This window comes from Molothrus ater, chromosome 1, assembly GCF_012460135.2.
Source record: "Molothrus ater isolate BHLD 08-10-18 breed brown headed cowbird chromosome 1, BPBGC_Mater_1.1, whole genome shotgun sequence".
Lineage (NCBI taxonomy): Eukaryota > Metazoa > Chordata > Aves > Passeriformes > Icteridae > Molothrus > Molothrus ater.
The window spans coordinates 6,577,748-6,597,690 of record NC_050478.2 but is presented as its reverse complement, the minus strand read 5'-3'; the positions used below and the strand labels follow the sequence as shown (position 1 = coordinate 6,597,690).

At 48.8% G+C, this 19,943-nt stretch overlaps 1 protein-coding gene across 2 annotated transcripts in view; it reads left to right on the top strand.

Annotated features, from left to right (window-relative positions):
* Positions 1-19,943, top strand: part of WDR86 (WD repeat domain 86) — a 31,639-nt gene that overhangs the window by 9,434 nt on the left and 2,262 nt on the right. For both annotated transcript variants that reach the window (XM_036406698.1, XM_036406697.1), the window contains exons 5-6: positions 4,895-5,030; positions 19,043-19,146. In XM_036406698.1, the coding sequence (XP_036262591.1) occupies positions 4,895-5,030; positions 19,043-19,146 (240 nt within the window). The remainder of the gene's footprint in view (positions 1-4,894; positions 5,031-19,042; positions 19,147-19,943) is intronic.

Genomic DNA, 19,943 nt, shown 5'->3' with positions numbered 1-19,943 from the left:
GAAATGTTTTCTTGCCACACCAGTTAAATTCACATATTTTTTGCAGTTCGTGTTTGTATTTGTTGCATCAGAGGATGAAGATGTGAATGAGTGGAATGCAAAGGTGTACAACACCTGTAAGAACAAAACACGGAGCCATCACTTCGCACTGCAGTAAAAAAAGTTGAAAAACATTCTCTTAACAGCCAGCCCAGAGAGCTCATTTTAGATGGATTCTCAGGAAAAAAAAAACCAACAATTTCTTGGCCACAGGGAGTTTGTTAGCTCATTAAAATGGATGTGGTTTAAATGGGATCCTGAAACTCTTAACTCAGCCCAAGGCTTACATAGTTGTATCTTGACGTTGGTCCCGCTTGGTGATTCTTGACTTAGAAGTGGCTGTGAACAGAAGACCCAAATTCCAGATTGTAGGAACACTGACCCCCACAAGAAGAATAAGCTGGTGATGGGGTATGTGGTTGCTCATATGAACTCATCCTGAAGTTCCTGAGGGCCAGTCTGAGTGCACTGACCCTCAGCAAAAGAATGTGTCCAAATCTCTTTGGAGAATCAATTGCCTCTCCTTGGCTCTCCAAAACTTGTTTCTCATAGCAAGGGTTAATTGGGAGGGCAAAGTCCATTCCTATAAGGTTGAAATATCTGCTAAACAGCTCTTTTGTAGATATTTTTTGGCATTTTTACAGGTAGAAGTTGGCTAAAGCTGCTGCATTTATGCAGTTCAGCCAAGCTTGTGAAGCAATAGGGTTGTGATTTTCTTGAAAGACCAACTCTGGACGTGATAATTTGTTCTTTATTAAAATTCTGGTGGGTTTGTGGGCTACAACCAAAGTTTTTTCTTATTAATGAGACCTGTAACTACTATAGTGTTTACAACTACTCTTCTGCTACTGCTATTACTCTGCAACTCACAAGCAGTTTGACTGAACTTTTACAAGGAATAGTTACATGTCCAGTATTTTGGGTTGAGGATTAAGACAAATTTTCTCCATTCACGTGTCAGTGTTCCATCTGGTTCAAAGCAAAATTTCTCATGAGAAAAATTAACAATCCAGAATTGCAAATATCAATGCAGTGGTTTTTTTTTCTGCTGTCTGACTGAGGCTTTAGAACTGGGCATCAAACTTTTATCAGGTTTTTAATGTTTTTGAAGCTATGTGGGTTTGAAACGTCCACTCAGCCCATTGGTATCTGAGCTGCAAAGCTGTTCTGTGTCTTCCACTCTCCTGCAGGTGTCCTTGCCTGGCCATGGTGTTCTGTGGTCAGGAGCTTTGTTGGGCAGCTGGCCAAAGTGAACCAAGTGCTCAAAGGCCAGCCAAGGAAAATACAGCTTTAGAAATGTCACCTCTTCTCTGGGCAGACAGACTGGAATATGTAACTGTGTCTGCTAAACATTTTGAAACCACAGAGTGTGGGGCCAGCTTGTAAGGTGCTTTTGCTGGGGGAACAGTAAATGATGATTATTATTATTTTCAAGACAGAGTAAATGCAGATATCTGAAGGGTTGCAGCTTAGGCTGGAGTTGCAAGCTAGACCTATCTTTAGTCAAGTGAAGGAGTGATCTCACCTGAATGATTCTGGCCACAGCTGAGAAGGTTGGCCTTGTTGGGGATGGGAAATAGTGAGTTTTAAGGCATGATCTGTTTCAGATGTGCCTCAGGATGAGAGGAATTGTGCCCTAGACCACAGTGACTGTAAGGGGGCTATCCTTAGCTGTGGAGTTGTGAACCAGTTTAGATGAGATTATGCCTATCATATCATTAAAGACAGATCTGATTTGCAACTTCAGCCTGAGCTGAGAGCTCTTGAAGGCTTTCTTCACTAACAGCCATTTCATGCTGTTTTATAAAAATCCCATGGCAATGAGGGGCTGTGTGACAGTCAGAGCCTGCCCTGGGTTTTGCTGTTGGCTCTGCTGCAGGCTCTGTCTGTGGCATCTGGTGGATTGTTTAACCTGTTAATACTTCCTTTCCCATGCAAGACTGAGAATCCTGTGCTACTGTACTACCTGCTTAAATTGGGGAAGGGAGGGAGGAAGGTAGGTAGGTGGGTGGGTGCATGGAAGTGTTTCATGGGGCAGCACAGAGGCTTTGAATTTAATTGAGATGGTTCATGTGCTGACCACCTCACCAGATCTCAAACATTGGAAAGCCAATCCTAGCCAGGGCTGCACCAAAACCAGGGCAGGCAGCAGGTCAAGGGAGGTGATTCTTCTCTGTTCTTCTCCTGTGAGACCCCACCTGCAGTGCTGCATCCAGCTCTAGAGTCTTAGTACAGGAAGGACATGGATTTGTTGGAGCATGTCCAGAGGAGGCTGTGAAGATGATGAAGAGGGATGGAGCACCTCTGCTATGGAGACAAGCACAGAGAGTTGGGGTTGTTCAGCTTGGAGAAGAGAAGGCTCCAGGGAGAACTTAGAGCCCCTTCCAGTGCCTAAAGGGGCTCCAAGAGAGCTGGGGAGGGACTTTGGACAAGGCTGTGGAGTGATGGGACAAGGGGAAATGGCTTTAAACTAAAAGACGGTAGATTTAGATTGGGAAGAAGTTCTTTCATGTGGGGGTGCTGAGGCCCTGTCACAGGTTGCCCAGAGAAGCTTTGACTGTCCCATCCCTGGAAGTGTTCAAGGCCAGGTTGGAAGGGGCTTGGAGCAACCTGGGGTAGTGGAAGGTGTCCCTGCCCATGATCTTTAAGGTCCCTTCCAACCTAAACCATTCTATGATTCTAAGGCTCTTAGAATCCTGATGCTATAAATTACCTGAGTAAACCTACATAACTTCAAACATTTTTGTATCTAACAAATTAGCAAATCTAGGTAAGCTGCAGCTCTCCTGTTCATTGATACACCCACTTAAATGTAGAAATGAACTGGTATAACCTAATGTACCATTAATGCAGAATGGCATTTACCTGTGGGAGGTTATAATTTAGTGTTTTTCCCTGCTCAGTGGGTGGGTTGATGCTGCTAGCAAGATGTCTGAAAAAGAAATGCAACAACTTGGCCACAAACCATGCCGCAGGATCCCAACCCCAAACATCCTCTTCCGTTTAGCAGGTGCACATGACAATTCTCTTCATGCCTGTTCAAGAGAGACTGAAATTTGAAAGTCCTTCCTCAGGCTAACTTGTGGTTCTTGGTTTCGTTAGTGCTGCTGGCCATTCGTTCTCTCTCCTCATGGAGATGTAGCATTAATGCTGTTGCTAAAACAGCTTAAAAGTAATAGGAAGTGACATTTCAAAGTACTGCTGGCTTTTTACAGTGGTTTGTGCTTTACAAGGTCCTGGCATTCAGCTGTGAAATCTCTCCCATGGGCCAGGTTCTGTGGCCCATGCCAGTGTGGCATGTCCTGCTCCAGCTGAGCTGGTGGCAGCTGTGGCAAGGGAGCCTCTTGGTCTGCCTGCTCACATTTCTTGTGTGGGTTATCACAGTCCCATCCCTGTAGTGCTTCATATCTTAAAATACCTTTTGCTTTATGTTGTAACACAGCACACACAATGCTGTTTTGTACAAAGCTCACTTCTGATGCCTTTTGGGAACGGGGTCATTCCTTTTTGGATTGGGAGTGGAGATGGAAAAGCATGAACATTCCAAGCTTACAGATACAGAGTGTGCAAAGAGTGGGGACCAAATCTAAGGTGGCAGGAAAACCAACCCTTAAAAGTGCTCTACAAGCAAGACCACAAGTTAATTTGTCATTTGCTTGTTTCCTGGAGATACTGGAGAAGCATCAGGGGTTTGTGCACTGCTGGTCATTCAAACCTTCTGATATGTGTGTCTGGTGGACAAACAAGGTACCATTCATTACTCCTTGGGGAAATTCCACTTCTTGGTGGGGGCTCAGGGTTCTCCCTCCTGTCTCTCCATCCCTCTGGTACAGAGGCTGCTGCAAGTCCATAAAACTTCCCTTGAGCCACCGCTGGGTGTTGGAGTGACTGGCTGCTTTCAGCAGGAGTTGGGCTCTACATAACAATGGCTGTGAAAACCTTCAGTTTGATCTCTTTACACAGAGAATGCCAGATTTTTCTATGCACTATGGATTTTTTCCTTGCTGAGGTTCCAGGCTTTGTGTAACTTGTTTACTGTGAACTGGTTGGTTTTTAGTCTTGCACAGGTCAGTTATTTTCTCTCTGTCTCTGTTCCCCAGCTGCAATCCTTCCTTTCGTTATTTTCTGTCCTGTCTATGTGGAACAAACCCCATCCTCCCCACCAGTGAGTTCTCACAATGTGCAGGATGACTGGTGCAATGAGGGGTAGCACACAGCAGAAGACAATCTGCTTGAAGATATTTAAAAACCTGTGTCAGGATAGTTACTTATTTAATCATTCAATAACAGCCTAAAAAGACTTGTGGAAATGCAGATACAGAACAGTTTCAAAGTTAGTGTTTCTGAATACTGTCCTTGTGCAGAGTGATCATACTAAACATAAACCCTGGTTTATGGTGTGTAGAATTTTAATTTACCATTTAAAAAAAAAATGTGTTACTCAGAATTGTTCTGAATTTTTTTGTAATTAAAAAGTAACAATTGGGTAAGAGTTCTTGTAAAATATGCTTTGCAGAAACAACACTGCTGGGGTGTTTTTGAGGCTTTAGTAATGTAACTGGTTATGGATGTAGGGTTAGCATTGTTAAGCTCCCTGGAATCCTCCCTGCTGGCACAAGCAGATGGGCTAAGCCTTTATGTTCTGAAAGCTGGGAGCTGCTTTTAAGACCCAGAAGTCAATGAGAGATGCGACTATGAAGAACTCAAGGTTGGCTTGCTCACCACTCCTCTGTTTCAAGGTGCAGCTTGTTGCTCTCTGAGTTGGTAAATGTGACTTGGGATGGGTCCCTTCAGTGCAGCTCTCTCACAAAGGTGCCTGGGAGGCCTTTGCTGATGTGTTTTTCTCTCCCCTCAGCTGGTGAATCGTCACCTGTACTCGGGGAGCGCGGACAGGACGGTGAAGTGCTGGTTTGTCGACACTGGGGAGCGGATCCAGACCTACAAGGCTCACAAGCACAGCGTTAGCACTTTGAAATACCACGCTGGCATCTGTAAGTTGCCTTTCCTGTGTTCTCCAGCCCTCTCCAGTCTCCTTTTCCATATTTGTGGTGGATTGAAGGTTGTTAATGGAGAATAACTTTGAACACTTGTGAAGTTTTCAGTTTTTTTCGACTCTGGCATGTTTACGTTCCGTACCAAACTGCTGCAGCACTCCATGTGGGAAGCTTAGGTCTTCCCTCTGTTTTCCACTCCCTCTTCTCACAAATGAAGGGGCAGTTGTTTTGTTTCTGTTACCAAGGGATGTGGCTTAAATCCTGAGCTGTCTGGTTGTTTGTGTCTCTGTGGTTTAACCTCAACTAGTCTGGTGTCTGTCACCTTCTTCTGCTGCGTGCTGGGGACAGCAAGTGCTGCTGCTGCACACACAGCCCTGTGCCTCTCTTTGCTGCCTTGTAGGCTCTATGTAACACCCTATCCTGAACCGGAATCACACCTCAGATGCTCACTGCTCCTTCAGTTAGGCTTCCCCTTGAGGTTCTGACCATCTCCTAGACTCATTTTCCACAAGTTCTTTACCTGTTATCTGTTATCATTTGTGGATTTGTTCCCCAAATAATTTTCCTCTAGCAGCCAGACCTTACTCTCTTACTGAGAGCCTCAGCTCTCCTACCTTCAGTCCTCCTGTTTACAATGGTTTCTGTCCATCAGTGTCTATTGCTAACATAACAGTACATGCTGACCATCAAACCTCCCTGTTTAAATCCCTCTCTGTGCTGGCTTTCCTTCTGCATGTCTGGGTTTGGGTTGCCAGACAGCACCTCTGTTTTGATCAGTGAATCTCTCTGTGTCATCCTGGTCTTATCCTGCTTCTGGTATTTGACTTGATGTATCTTCACTTGCTTCCCAAAAAAGAACTTCTCTCCTTCTCTCCTCTCCTACCCTGAAGGAGATGGCCATGGCTGTCCTAAGCTTACCTAGACATTCACAGCTCTTTCCTGATTTTGATTTCTTCCCTTCAGCTTTGAAGTGAACACATCACACTAAATGAGTGGTTGCTATCTGGGCCTTGATCTCTCTTTTGGCAGCTCCTCAGTGTGATGGTGATAAATAGCTGACAGATGCAAGATGGTGCACGTTAGCAGAGTTGTACCTGCACAGTTTAGTAGCAGTTGTCTGGCACCATGCTTTCCTGACTACATTTATAACCCAGTAACTGAACTGATTTCTTAATTATGTTTGGAAACTTAGCATGTAACTAGGCCCAGGGGTAACTTTTAGCCAGGAAACCTTGTTTTGGTCTTCCTTTCAGCATGAGTCCCACATCACTGCTTTTCTCCAGTAAAATATTTGTTTGTAATTTATGGTTATTGCAGCTCTCCTCACCTCCATGGCAGAATTACCCCATTCTCCCCTACCTGCAGGTTGTCATTTCTGCTGGTTTCAGCTTCCACAGTTGGCTAGAAGGCTGAAATGGAAGGGGACAGGGTCTGAACCTACACTGCCCCTTCAAGTTATTATTGCTCCAAGACGCAGGCAGAGCAAGGGAAATGAACCAGAAATTGTAATCTGGGATGATCACTGGTAGACAAAGTACTGATGATTTTGTGTGTGTGTTTTCCCCCTTTTAATGATAAAGACACAAACCAAAGCATTGATTTTGTCAAGACTAGCCAAAGGCCAGTGATCTGTGCTAAGCTGATGTTTGCCTGATCCTGTGCTGAACATGAATGTCTGGGTGGGAGACAGGGATTGTCTCCTTCATCAATGACACCTCCAGAGCTGCAGTTGTTCCCTGTCAGGTTCCTGTTGCTGATTCCCCAACTTCTGGGACTCTGGCTGGGGGCTCCCCTGTCGGGGGAGAACCTCCTGGAGTGGTTTTGTGTCAGGAAAGAGACACATTGGATCTTTTTGGTCTTCAGGTTCTTGTTTATTGTGATCTTATCTGGAGTTTTGCACGCTGTCCACACCAGGCTCAGTGCACTGGAAAAGCACCAAAAATGGCCAACAATTGCTGCGGTGCTGCGGTGATGAGTTTGCCCGGCTCACGTTCAGCCCCGATCAGCGGCGAAGGGGCGCTTGAGGAGCCCGGAGCTCCTATCGCGCCTATGGGTCCCGAAGAGATCCACGATACGAGAGCGGAGGAGGGCGGCAAACGCAGGGAGGCGCAGGCAAGGAAAGAGGGACTCAGCCTTCAGGAAGGGTTGGCAGGTTTATTGGAGGAAGGTCGAAGGGGGAGAAAAAGCAGGGTGGAGGGAGAAGGACTGAGCACCGAACTGAGGGCAAGTGACAGCTTATAAGGGAAGGGGGAGGGCCCGGGAGGGGCAACATGACAGCAAATGAGGGTATGAAAAAACTGATACATAGTTTGATGAACGCATGAGGCTAACAAATCAGCAAAAAACTGGGGAGGGGTCCCTGCCCTTGCCCAATCACTTGACACCCTGGGGAGAAGGTTCTAGAAGGAAAGGCAGGGCTGCCGAGTGATGGACAAAGGCCAGGGGTGGGGACAACAAGACACATCTGATGGATAGGGGAGGGGAAACATGATAGACAAATAACGATAAGAAATTGGGGATTTCCAGGGAAAGAGGGGGAAACTATTCAGGATGAACCAGACCAAATCAAACAACGTTACATCACACACCACCACATCTCCCCCTTTCGCAAACAACAAAAAAAGGAAAGGGGGGACGGGGGGACTAACTTATTATAAGTATCTGAGTTTATGTTCTCAAGGTTCGAATTCGCTGTCCTCATAGGGCAGTTCTTGGTCTACAGGCTCCATGCTGTCTCCTTCGTCAGGGTCCTCCCAAGAGTTTTCTTCTGGTGAGTTAGGGGGTGCTTGGAGTCGGAGGACTTCCGGAGAGGAGAGGGCTCGGTTAATAAAGTTTTTCAGTATTTTCCATAGTATTGAGGCAGCGAGTAACACAAGTATAAGGGAAAAACATAAATAAACGATTGGCTTCAGGATGGCCACTACCCAGTTTGAAAACCCCCACCCGCGGAACATGTCCCCCAGCCAGTCGGTGGTTTGCGCTTTAATATTTTCAAGATGATTTTGCATGCGCTCAATGGAGACTCTCGCGTCTTCAGCCCTGGATGAGAGGTTGAGGCAGCAGAGACCTTCAAACTCCTCACACTTGTGCTGGTGTAACAGGAGGAGGAAATCGATGGCGGCTCTGTTTTGGAGTGTGGCTTGCCTCGTGACTTTCTCATCATAAAGGAGGTCCGTTAGGGCGGCTGACGTAAGATTGGCCTGTTTTACAACCCAACACTCTAGGCGGCCCAATTCGCCTAGCGACTTCGCGATCGCTACCCAAGGGAGTAAAACTGTGAGGGCAGTCGCTTTTGTACGGTCCCAATGTTCAATCACAGAGTCGCAGCCTTCATCTAGATTCTTTAGATCTCTTTTGGTACGTACCGAATTGAAGGTCGAGTTGAGGCTTGCGCTTTTATTTTGCCAATCCATAATATGGGTCAGGTTGGGTGTAAACAGGGACAGCCGGCCTAATGCACATGGTCCCCCGATAGGATTAGATGGGATTCCCGCCCAAGCTCGGTTTCCGCAAATTAAGAACAAACCATGGGGAAGGGTCACTGCTTTGTCGTTCGGGGAGGTGGCTAGAGGGATTTTTTCAATGCGTTTGCACCATTGGTTCGGGAGATAGGAGGCATTGGAGGGGTTCAACAGGGTCAGAGAGCGTGGATACCGGAGTGAGGCAGAGGGGGGGTGTTGGGAACCCGGGGCTTCTCTAAAATATAGAGGATTACCGGGGCTGGGGATATATCGAAAAACGAGGCAAACTGGGGCAAGTGCAGAGCCGAGCAAATGGAGCTCTGGAGGGTTCACCTCAAGAGTAGGTTGTAAGCGGAGATGGTCTCTCCAGGCGCTCCAAAAGGCAGTGGGGGATTTCGGGGTGGTTTTGAAGGAATAAATATAATTGAAAGGGGAGGGAAGCTGGGAAGGGGGGAGCGGGATCCCCACGAGGCAAGACGCCATCGGGTCTTCTGCTGCCGCCGTGTTCAGGCAAAGGTGATCTTGCCCCAGGGCTTCCGCGAGGGTCCGCCAAACATTAGGTTTCGGCTGGGGGAGAGTCCATGCAGAGCAGCTGGTGGTGAGCGTGGCCCAAAGGAGGTAGGTGGCAACTAGGTGTGTCTGGGGCCGTGCCATACCTGAAAAACTAAAAAGAGGCAGTATCAGGGAAGGAGAACTGGGTTTTAAGAAATGTGAACTAAATATTCGAATGGTTCTGGCTCATCACTGAATAAAAAACAGATAGGCGGAAGAAGGGGGTCAGGGGGCTTTCTTCGGCGCCTCCAACTGGCGACACGGACCTGTTGCTCTTTCGCCCGGTGTTTCGCTTCCCTGGGCACAAAAGGCCGAACCCACTTTGAGGGCACCCACTTGGGACCAGAAGGAGTGAGAACGCAAGCGTACCCTCTCCCCCAGGTCACCAAGTCAAAGGGCCCCTGGGTCTGCCAAGTCTCCGGGTCCTTAATGAGGACCGGAGGTTTGGCTGTAGGTTGCAGCGCGTTGTGGCTCCCGAAGTGTCTAACCATGGGCGGGTTCAGGCTCTCAAAGGAACAGTTCAAAAAATTCAAAGTGAACATCGCCTTTGAGAGTCTGATGTGAGGGGGCTCTACCTTTATGGTGGATTTCTGGTGTTCTAAAGTTTTCTTAAGGCTTTGGTGAGCCCTCTCTACCATGGCTTGGCCTGTCGGGGAATAGGGGATGCCTGTTCGATGTTCTATTCCCCATTGCTGCAGGAACTGGCGCAGTTCCCTGGACTTGTACGCAGGCCCATTATCAGTTTTGAGCAGCCTAGGGATGCCCAGAACAGCAAATGCCTGAAGTAGGTGTTTTTCGACATCCGCTGCTCTTTCCCCCGTGTGGGCGGAGGCGAATACCGCGCCGGAGAAAGTGTCTATTGAGACATGAACAAAGCTCAACCGGCCAAAGGAGGGAACATGAGTGACATCTGTTTGCCACACTTCACAGCTCGAAAGTCCTCTAGGATTTGCCCCCAGGCCCAATGATGGAAGCTGGTGGGACTGGCACTGGGGACATGTCGCCACGATAGCTTTGGCCTGTTCGCGCGTCAGATTGAACTGGCGAACAAGGCCAGGCGCGTTTTGGTGGAACAGCTGGTGGCTTAGTTTGGCCTGACCGAAGCGATCAGGGAGCGGGGCCACCTGAACAGGAGCGGCAAGGGCATCAGCGCGCCTGTTGCCCTCCGCAATGAACCCCGGCAAGTCGGTGTGCGACCTTACGTGCATCACGTAGAAGGGCTGCTCTCGGTGGGAGACTAAATTTACAATTTTGGAGAGTAGCTCGAAAAGACGAACATTCGAGACGTCCTGGAGGATTGCTCCCTCCGCTCTGGACACTACACCGGCTACATATGCCGAATCAGTTACCAAATTGAATGGCTCAGAGAACCTCTCAAAAGCCCGGACGACTGCATCTAACTCAGCCACTTGTGGCGATCCTTCCACCACAGTGATGTCTGCCTCCCACCGCTGAGTTTGAGGATCCCGCCAAGTCATCACTGACTTGTGGGATGCTCCAGATGCGTCAGTGAAAACGGTCAGGGCATCGAGGGGTCTCTTGCTCTGCACTGACTTGATGGTGAAAACAAATTCTTGATTAAACAATTTGTGGGCCGGCCGATCTATCGTAATCTGGCCCGTGTAGCTGTCCAAAGCTAGTTGTAAAAGTTCGTTCGTCTGAAGGACGTTCTCAAACATTGTTAATTTGAGGTGGCCCGTGCCAAATTTAATGGGAAGATGAATGCACGTCAAGTCCTCACCTGCCAGCTCCCTGATCCGTGATCTCGCTTTCCGGATCAGGTCAGCCACCAGCTCCAGTGGCGATGTCATTCTCTTGGACCTGTGGTGGCTCAGGAATACCCACTCTATGATCAAGAGAGGGTCCTTCGCCCCGCGGTCCTTGCTCTTCCCGATGACTCCGTCCCACTGGAAGAGCATGCCGTGAAGGTGTGGCAGTTTCCCCAGAACAATAAAACGGAACGGCAGGCCCGGTTGGTACCGGTGGGCCTGCCTGGCCGAGATTAAACTCTGAATTTTCTCCAGAGCGGTTTTGGCCTCCGGGGTGAGGGTCCTGGGAGAACTCAGCTCCTCTCCCCCCTTCAACAAATTGAAGAGAGGGGTTAGGTCTTCCGTGGGAATACCCAACCAAGGTCTCACCCAATTTAAAGAACCACACAGTTGGTGGGCATCTGCTAGGCTTCGGATATTGCTTTTTATTGCCAATTTTTGCGGAACAATGGTCCGCTTGGTAATTTCAAGGCCAAGGTACCGCCAGGGTGGCATCCTTTGAATCTTTTCCTGCGCCAGCTCAAACCCTGCAGCAACCAACGCAGTGGTTGTCAGGTCAAGCGCATGAGCCAACAGGTCGTCGTCTGGCGCACAAATCAGAATGTCATCCATATAATGATGGATGACGGCTGACTCCACAGCTGCACGAACAGGGGTCAGCAGGGAAGCGACGTACCATTGGCAGATCACCGGGCTGCACTTCAAGCCTTGTGGCAATACTGTCCAATGGTAGCGCTTGCCTGGGGCTTCACGGTTGATGGATGGAACCGTGAAGGCGAAGCGCGGCGCGTCATCAGGGTGTAGGGGAATTTGGAAAAAACAATCTTTTATGTCAACAACTGCCAAATTCCAATCTTTAGGGAGCATCGCAGGGGACGGCATCCCTGGTTGGAGGGGTCCCATATCTTTAATAACTGCATTAATTTGACGGAGGTCATGCAGGAGTCGCCATTTGTCTTTGTTGGGCTTTTTGATGACAAAGATGGGAGAGTTCCAAGGCGACATGGACTCTACTAAATGCCCTTTCTGTAGTTGTTCCTGCACGAGCTCGTTGAGCGCCGCTAATTTTTGTTTGTTTAGCGGCCACTGCGCCACCTGTACTGGTTCATCCGAAAGCCAATCCAGCTTCCAGGTGGGGCGCTCAGCAGTGGTCGCTGCCCGAAAAACCTGGGGAGCCACTGGTAGGTCAATTCGGGCTCCCCACTGGGCCAAGAGATCCCTCCCCCACAAGGGTTCCGTGTAATCTAAAACAAACGGACGAACCGAAGCCAATTGTCCGTCGGGCCCCGTAATTTGTACGATGCTCTTCGATTGTTTTGCCAATTGAAGCCCTCCTACACCTCTGATGTGGCCAGGGACGCTTTGCAATTCCCAACGCGACGGCCAATCCCGAGAGGGAATAACCGTGACGTCTGCCCCTGTGTCCAGCAAGCCGCGTAGTGCGACTTGCTCTCCCCCCTTTTTTAATTTACAAATAAGTTTGGGCTTTTCATTCCCAAGAGTTTGAGCCCAGGCTACTGTGGGTATGTCTGGAGCCTGGGTTGCCGATTGAAATTCCGGAGGTGATAAATCGGAAACAGCATACGGTGGTGACACGACAAAGAATTGGGCCATTATTTGCCCCTTCGGTAGGAAGAGCGGGGGGTGGACACAATGCAGCATGAGTGAGATTTGTTCCGAGCCAGCGGGAAGCAGGCTCGGGACAATACTCACTTCTGGTGGGGTCGCCTTTGTGTCGCCTAGGACGAGGAGACTGTGGCTTTGACGTTCCCAGTTTGTTAGACCCTCCGGGAGGACAGCAACGTGGTGGAAACCGGCGGAACGGAGATGTAATGGTTCCGCAAGCTGCAACCTACGGGAGGAAACACAGGATGAAAGAGCATGAGTATTAGTAGGTGGTGTTTGTGTCAGTCCGGCATGAAGGTCAAGTCCAGTTGGAGGCATTATCTCACTGTTCTCCCTCTTCTCCCGCCAGGACGGATGGTGTGAACAGGCCTCCGCATTTGTGTCCTGGCGCAGGGGGCCGCTGCGCTGTTTAATTAGTTTTTTTGAACAGTTTGCCCGTGGGTCCCCTGCACGGACTTTTTAAACTCATAAAATTGTTGTTTGAGGGGACATGCGGGCATCCAGTGCCCCAGCTTCCCACACAGATGGCACGGTGTGGCTGGAGGCTTGGGCACCGGGGCTGATGTTGGTGGCAGTGGCTGCGCGGTAGTGGGACAGACGTCGGTGGTAAATGGGGGCTCCTCGACGGCGGCGGCGGCAGGACGAAAAGGTGTCTTCAGGCGGGAGGCTGCGGCAGGTGGTGGTCCGGTACCTGATGGAACTAATACCTTTTTCCCACACACCAAAAGCATGTCCCGCAGGGTGGGAGCTGGCTCCAGAGGGAGGCTGTTGATTGCATCTTTGCAAGCCGAGTTGGCATTGAGGAATGCCATCTCCTTTAACAGCTCGGCTTGCAAGTGTTCTCCTTCAACCTGATAGTTAATGGATTTTCGGAGCCGCTCCACAAACTCGAGGAATGGTTCCTCGGCACCCTGCAGGACTTTGGCATATGGGACCTGGGGTGTGGCCGCTCGCAACCCCAAGAAAGCTTTCTCAGCCGCCCGGGCAGTTTGCTGCAGAACCTCCACGGGTATGGCTCTGGCTTGGGTTGCTCCGTCACTCCAGTTCCCCGTCCCAAGCATATGGTCAATGGAAATGACATCCCCGTCTACACTCGTCCGGGAGTTCGGGGAATCCCATAGGGACGGGAGCACCTTCAAGGCTTCCTTTCTCCACGCTGCCTCCCAGAGCACTTGCTCGGTGGAATTGAGGAGGCAGCGGAAGACTCGGCGGAGGTCGGCAGGTGTAATGACCGACTCCGCCAGGACGGCCTGAAGGAGTCCCCGAAAATATTCGGAGTCCCTCCCGAACTCTTTCTGTGCTTTGCACAGCTCCTTCATGGACGAGTGAGAGAAGGGGACCCATTGAGCCAGGGTTGTCCCATCTCCCGCGGGATGAAAAACGACCGGGGCTGCTGATGGGACTGCAGACAGCTCCGGTCCCCGGCTCGGGACCCCCCCCCCCGCTAGCCCCCAGAGCGTGGGAACCGGAAGGGAGGGCGTGGGAACCGGAAGCGGGAGAGGGAGGGTCCCGGCGTGGGAACTGGAGGGAGGGTTCTGCAGCAAAGTGCCTCCCCTTGTGGGAGGGGCCACATGACGTCGTTGCGGAGGCGGGGGGTGGTGGGAGAGGAGGGGAAGGGGGAGGAGTTGCAGGGGGTGAAGGCGGGGGAGGAGGGGGAGGAGTTTCGGGAGCAGGGGGCGGAGGAGGAGGGGGAGGAGAAGGGGGAGGGGGAAGGGGAGGGGACGTGGGAGGAACCCGCGAGGGGGGAAGGGGAGGGATTTGGGGGGGGGCTCGGGAAGGAGTGGGGGAACTCTGGGAAGGAGAAGGGGGTTTTTTAGGATTGAACACGCGGTCCCCTCCATTTTGGGATGATTTGACGCCATCTTGGCGAGGGGACTGCGGAGAGTTGAACCGAACTTTGGGTTTAACAACTGGGGTCGAGGGGGTGCGGGAAGAGGGAGCAGGAACAGTCTCCTCCGGAGGTTGGCCAGACCTTCGGAGGCTCGGGGACCGAGTCGCCCGCGAGGAGCTCAGGGACGGATGACTCCCTGGCGCGGGGCTGTCGCGGGCTGCTCCCCGCAGGGACTCGGTTCGGGAGGGCGGGCGCGAGGAACGAAGGGCAGGTGCATGGGGACGGGGAGAACTGGGGTATAACTGGGGGTCCGCTGGCTGAGTCCGGGAAGAGGGTTTAACAGCGAGGGCAGAAATCAAAAGGGATATTAAACAAAAATGGCTCTGAAAGGATTTGCCGCCAGCTTGGATCTCTCTCTGAAGGCGGGATTGGACTCGCCTCAGGAATTTGGGATCCCGGACTGAGTCGGCATTTAAATCGGGGTAGGTATGGGTCAGCCAGCGGACTAAACTTTTAACTTCCCTTTTATTAAACTTATAATTCCCACCCCCCAGGGTACCCACAACTTGGTAAAAAACCCCTTTCTGAGTGGCCGACAGTTTAGCACCCATATTTGCAGATGGAATACGCAGGGGTCAGCCACTCGCTCTACCGCTAGCAACAGGAAAATCAAAAGGAATCTAAAATAAAACTAAACGGGGTCCCCACTGACCCTGACCTCCCCCTCCCACTGGCCGAGGAGAGGACCGGGATGCCTATGCCAGGTTTTCCGTGAGGTCAGGTGGTGGGCTGTACAACACAGCCAAGAGACTCACCCGTCAGGGGGACGAACCAAGGCTGCTGCTAGCGGGAGCTGCCTGCGCCGAAGGCGGCCTCTTTAGGGTGCGCTGAGAGGGTGTCGCCTTCTTCTCTCCGGAGCACCGCACCTCCCGAAACGAGGGCGTGCTACACGGAGAGCGGTGAGTCGCCCAAAGGATTAGAGTAATCCAACCCGCGCGTCGCGGGACTCCTGTTCCGAGATGCAGTCCTCCGAACGGTGTTCAGGATCGCAGACTGCCTCAGATGCAGGGGTCTTCACGCCCCACGTTGGGCGCCAAACTGCTGCGGTGCTGCGGTGATGAGTTTGCCCGGCTCACGTTCAGCCCCGATCAGCGGCGAAGGGGCGCTTGAGGAGCCCGGAGCTCCTATCGCGCCTATGGGTCCCGAAGAGATCCACGATACGAGAGCGGAGGAGGGCGGCAAACGCAGGGAGGCGCAGGCAAGGAAAGAGGGACTCAGCCTTCAGGAAGGGTTGGCAGGTTTATTGGAGGAAGGTCGAAGGGGGAGAAAAAGCAGGGTGGAGGGAGAAGGACTGAGCACCGAACTGAGGGCAAGTGACAGCTTATAAGGGAAGGGGGAGGGCCCGGGAGGGGCAACATGACAGCAAATGAGGGTATGAAAAAACTGATACATAGTTTGATGAACGCATGAGGCTAACAAATCAGCAAAAAACTGGGGAGGGGTCCCTGCCCTTGCCCAATCACTTGACACCCTGGGGAGAAGGTTCTAGAAGGAAAGGCAGGGCTGCCGAGTGATGGACAAAGGCCAGGGGTGGGGACAACAAGACACATCTGATGGATAGGGGAGGGGAAACATGATAGACAAATAACGATAAGAAATTGGGGATTTCCAGGGAAAGAGGGGGAAACTATTCAGGATGAACCAGACCAAATCAAACAACGTTACATCACACACCACCACAAACAATCTCTTGTTCCAAGGTCTTTTAAAGCTAAACTATCCAATTAAGAACTGACACCTGGATTATTTCTCTTTTTAACCCAATCACTGATCCCACAGAGCTGCAATGGGGACTTTTCCACCCAATTACAAAATGCCACCCAAACCCATGAAGAAGGAGGAAGAAGAAGCACGAAGAAGAAACCCAGGATGACACCCTGTGCCTCCATCTTGCTTCCATCCACAACATACTAAAAATCCTAAAACCTAAATTTCCCACCTACACTACTCTGTACAATCTACTCCACACCCTAGTGGATTCTGGTCTATTCTGGAGTTTAGGAAACTTTCTCCATGAATGAGGGTCAGAGTCAGTGCTCCCCTGGGGGTCAGGACACCCCAGAGCCGACAGGGAAATATTCCCAGTGCCCTGGGTTTCCACAGTTCAGTGTTGATCCTACTCTTCATGCAACCTGTAGAGACTTGACCAAACTGTTAAGCAAAGGAAGTTTTAGCTCAAACAAAAGTTTTATTATCTGATGCCACCTCCATCAGCTCTGCAGCTTTCTCTCTCTTCCCCCTCATTCTACCACCTTGTCCCTGCCATACACATACATTATTTTTCCACAACACTGTTTTTTGGAATTAAAATGCAGACAATATTGCTGCTTTTAGTCAGACCTGCAAAGAACATCCTGGTAGTGTGATAGAAGAGTTTACAGAATTATTTAAGATCTTGTTTTAAATCAAATGCAAAAATACTAAAAGTGTCAAACAGGAAGTATCAAATTGTTCCACTTCAAGGGTAGGAAAAAAAGCTCTGGAAAAATATTAGGAACTTGTTTGAATGCATTATATGCACTTTAATTAATGAAAGAGGAAATTTCTCCCTAAGGATTAATTTATAAACTATGAGTGCTTGCATTATTGTGGTGCATTCATCACTGATTTCCACAGTATCTAATAATTTTGTTAGAATTAGAATTATAAAGACATGTTAACTGGATACCAGTGTTGGAACTAGTGTAGCTTAAAATACAATCTGTTCACCTGGGACAGATCAGAACTGCCTTTCAAAAATGTGGAAAAATTTATTTAAATTATGTTTGTTATGGTTTATGTCACATTTGCACTAGTGCAAGAACATGAAAGAAAATCATAGCCATGAAGTGGTAATTTTCTGTTAGAAGATCTTAATTCTGCTGCTTTCTCTCTGATCAGAGCCCAAAGGCTCATTGCCCCAAAGGGTTTGTGGTCTAAATAAGAAAACAGAGTAGAAGAAAGAGAGGAAAAATACATGTCTGTTTCCAAAATCACTTTATAGTATACAGGGAGTCCAAAAAGATGTGAAAACTAAGCATTAAATCATCAGAATGTGTTTCCAGTGGCTTTCCTCAGTCTGCTTGTGTAATTAATAGCATAGGGAATATTACAGCTGGTTCTCAATCTAATTTATTTAATGATATGTTGATTATTTTTCTCTTAAAGTATGTGCACAGCCGTTTAAAATTTAACATGGTTTATATTTTTTTCATGTTACAAAAGCTCCAGGGGAACCTTTCAAAACTGTTCTCCCAAGGGTCTATGAAAATTAAGTAAAACAAGAAAATTAATTTTATTTTGTTGTTGTTGTTTATTTCACAGGTGGTTATATATAAGTAAGTATTTAAATGCTAAATCTGGCTTAGATCAACAGCTCTTCTTTGAAATTCAGAGGTGGAGAGAGACTTCCTAAATCCAGAGTGACAGTTCAAAAGACATAAAGGATGGCTGTCAAAAGGGAGATTCTGATGGCAGCAGCTGAAGTAAACTGGCAGCTGCATAGTGAAAACAGCTCTTAATTGGTTCCTACTCTTTGCATGTCTGTAACAGAATTAAGTGATTTCCATTCACTGGGAAAAAATCAGTACCTGTTCCCTGCTCTACTTTGTTGCTACTTATTTGCAGAGTGGGCCATGATGCTTTTTCAGGACTCTGCTGGAAATTGAATTATAGTGGCCCATATAAAGTGACATTGATTTTCCACATCCAGATGTTTCTTAGAGGTGCACCCAGGAGGTGCCCAGCTCCCTGCTGTTTCATTTGAATTTAAAAAGCTCATGGCAGTACATAGTCAGTTCTCTCATCTGTTATTGTAGTCCTGAATTTACAACCATGATAATTTTTTCACCCCTCTTTAGAGATTCAGTTCCTGACTTCTCCTAAAAGATAAGGAATCTGTTGGCTTCAGGCACACCAGTTTTGTAACAATCTTCCTATGCTAGTGGCTTTTACAAAGACATGAAATGCAGGGAGCAGTGAATATATTGCTTTTTGCAGCTCTGAAATATTTATGTCTAGAAAAACTTGAGGAGTTTGGGTTAACTGAAGGGAAGTGTTTATCAAGAGAGTTTGTAGCCTTTAAAGCACATTAATGGGCTCATTTTTGGGCATATTGCTAAGTACAAAAATCTAAATATTAACAATGCCTTACAGCTCCTGGATGCAGCAGTCTGGGAATCTGATGTGAAGATCCTGAAGTGTTGCGAAATTGTTTTTTGAACATGGAAGGTGCTCTAAGGAGACCTGATGAATGGCCAAAATTCCTGGTCATGCTCAATTTAGTTACCCCAGCCCTGCCCCTCTTGCAGCAGCAGAAGTAATGGAAGCACTGGAGTACTGAATGGAAAACTGTAAATAACTCTGGTAAAACAAATGAAAGGTTGAGTGGAAATCCTTAAAACCAGACTTGAGATAAATTGCCTGCTTAGAATTATTATAGGCAGGGAAATAGCTGTGGAAGAGAAGAGCAGAAATAGATACTTGAAACTTGTGCAGAGTGAAATGCTGATGTGTGTAGGCACTTCAGGTTTAAATCAGTTCAGTGTTTCAAAAAATACAACTCAAAACAAGCATGCTGGGGTCAGCAAAATGATCTGGTTTGTCTGAGGAGAGAATCCAAATGGTATGTCATGCCCCCCTGGGAGCTGGTTTTAGGTACATTTTTGAACTTGTATGAACTGTCCTCATGTGGCTGCTCACATCTGGCTGTGCTGTGTGGTTGTGTGTCAGTGTTCACAGGAAGTGGAGATGCCTGTGCAAGAGCTTTCAATTCCAGGAGTGGAGTCCTGCAGAAGATCTTCCGAGGACACAAGTTCATCATCAACTGTATCCAGGTCAGGAAGGGGTTTCTTGGTGGGGTTTCTTCCTTCTGATTGCTCCCTCATTTGTTTTGTGGGAACTGGTGTGGCTGACTGTTCTGTGTGTCTTGGATTGGATGTTGTTCTAGCATAATACTTGAATATTCTGTATGTAATTTTAGAAAAGCTTGTAAATAATCATAAGTGAAACCACGTAACGAGCCCCCAGGGACAGCCCCATGTCTGGGATCGGGGTTTTTTCAGGTCAGGCTGGATAAGCCATGAGAACTGAGACTGATGAACTGATGCTGTGTGGGGCACAGAATGGACTCCAGCCTCATGAGACCCTTTCCATTACAAGACACTAATGATAAGTGTTTGCAGTGCTCTTAGGGGAAAAGAAGTTCCTGCCTTATGCAGGCAGAATAATTATAGCATTGTCCCCCAAACCACCCGGGGGCATGGCATCCCCAAACAGCTCAGGAGTGATATCTGACCCACATCCTGCCAGGAAAATGGAGGGGTTTCTGCCACTGGCTTAAAACTGAAAGTTAATGTTGTTTGCAGAATGTCTAGGCTCAAGTGAGACTGGCATTTAATAGTTATAGCAGGGAGAATTAGTAATCCTCGGTGGCCATGCAAAGACCATGGAATCATAGAGGGGTTTGCATTGGAAGGGACCCCATTCCAACCCCCCCTGCTATGGGCAGGGACATTTTCCACTAGACCAGGTTGCTCAGTGCCCCCTTCCAACCTGGCCTTGAACACTTCCATGGATGGGGCAGCCACCCTGAGGATCTGCATCTCCCTGCACTGGGATCTCAGTGTAAGCT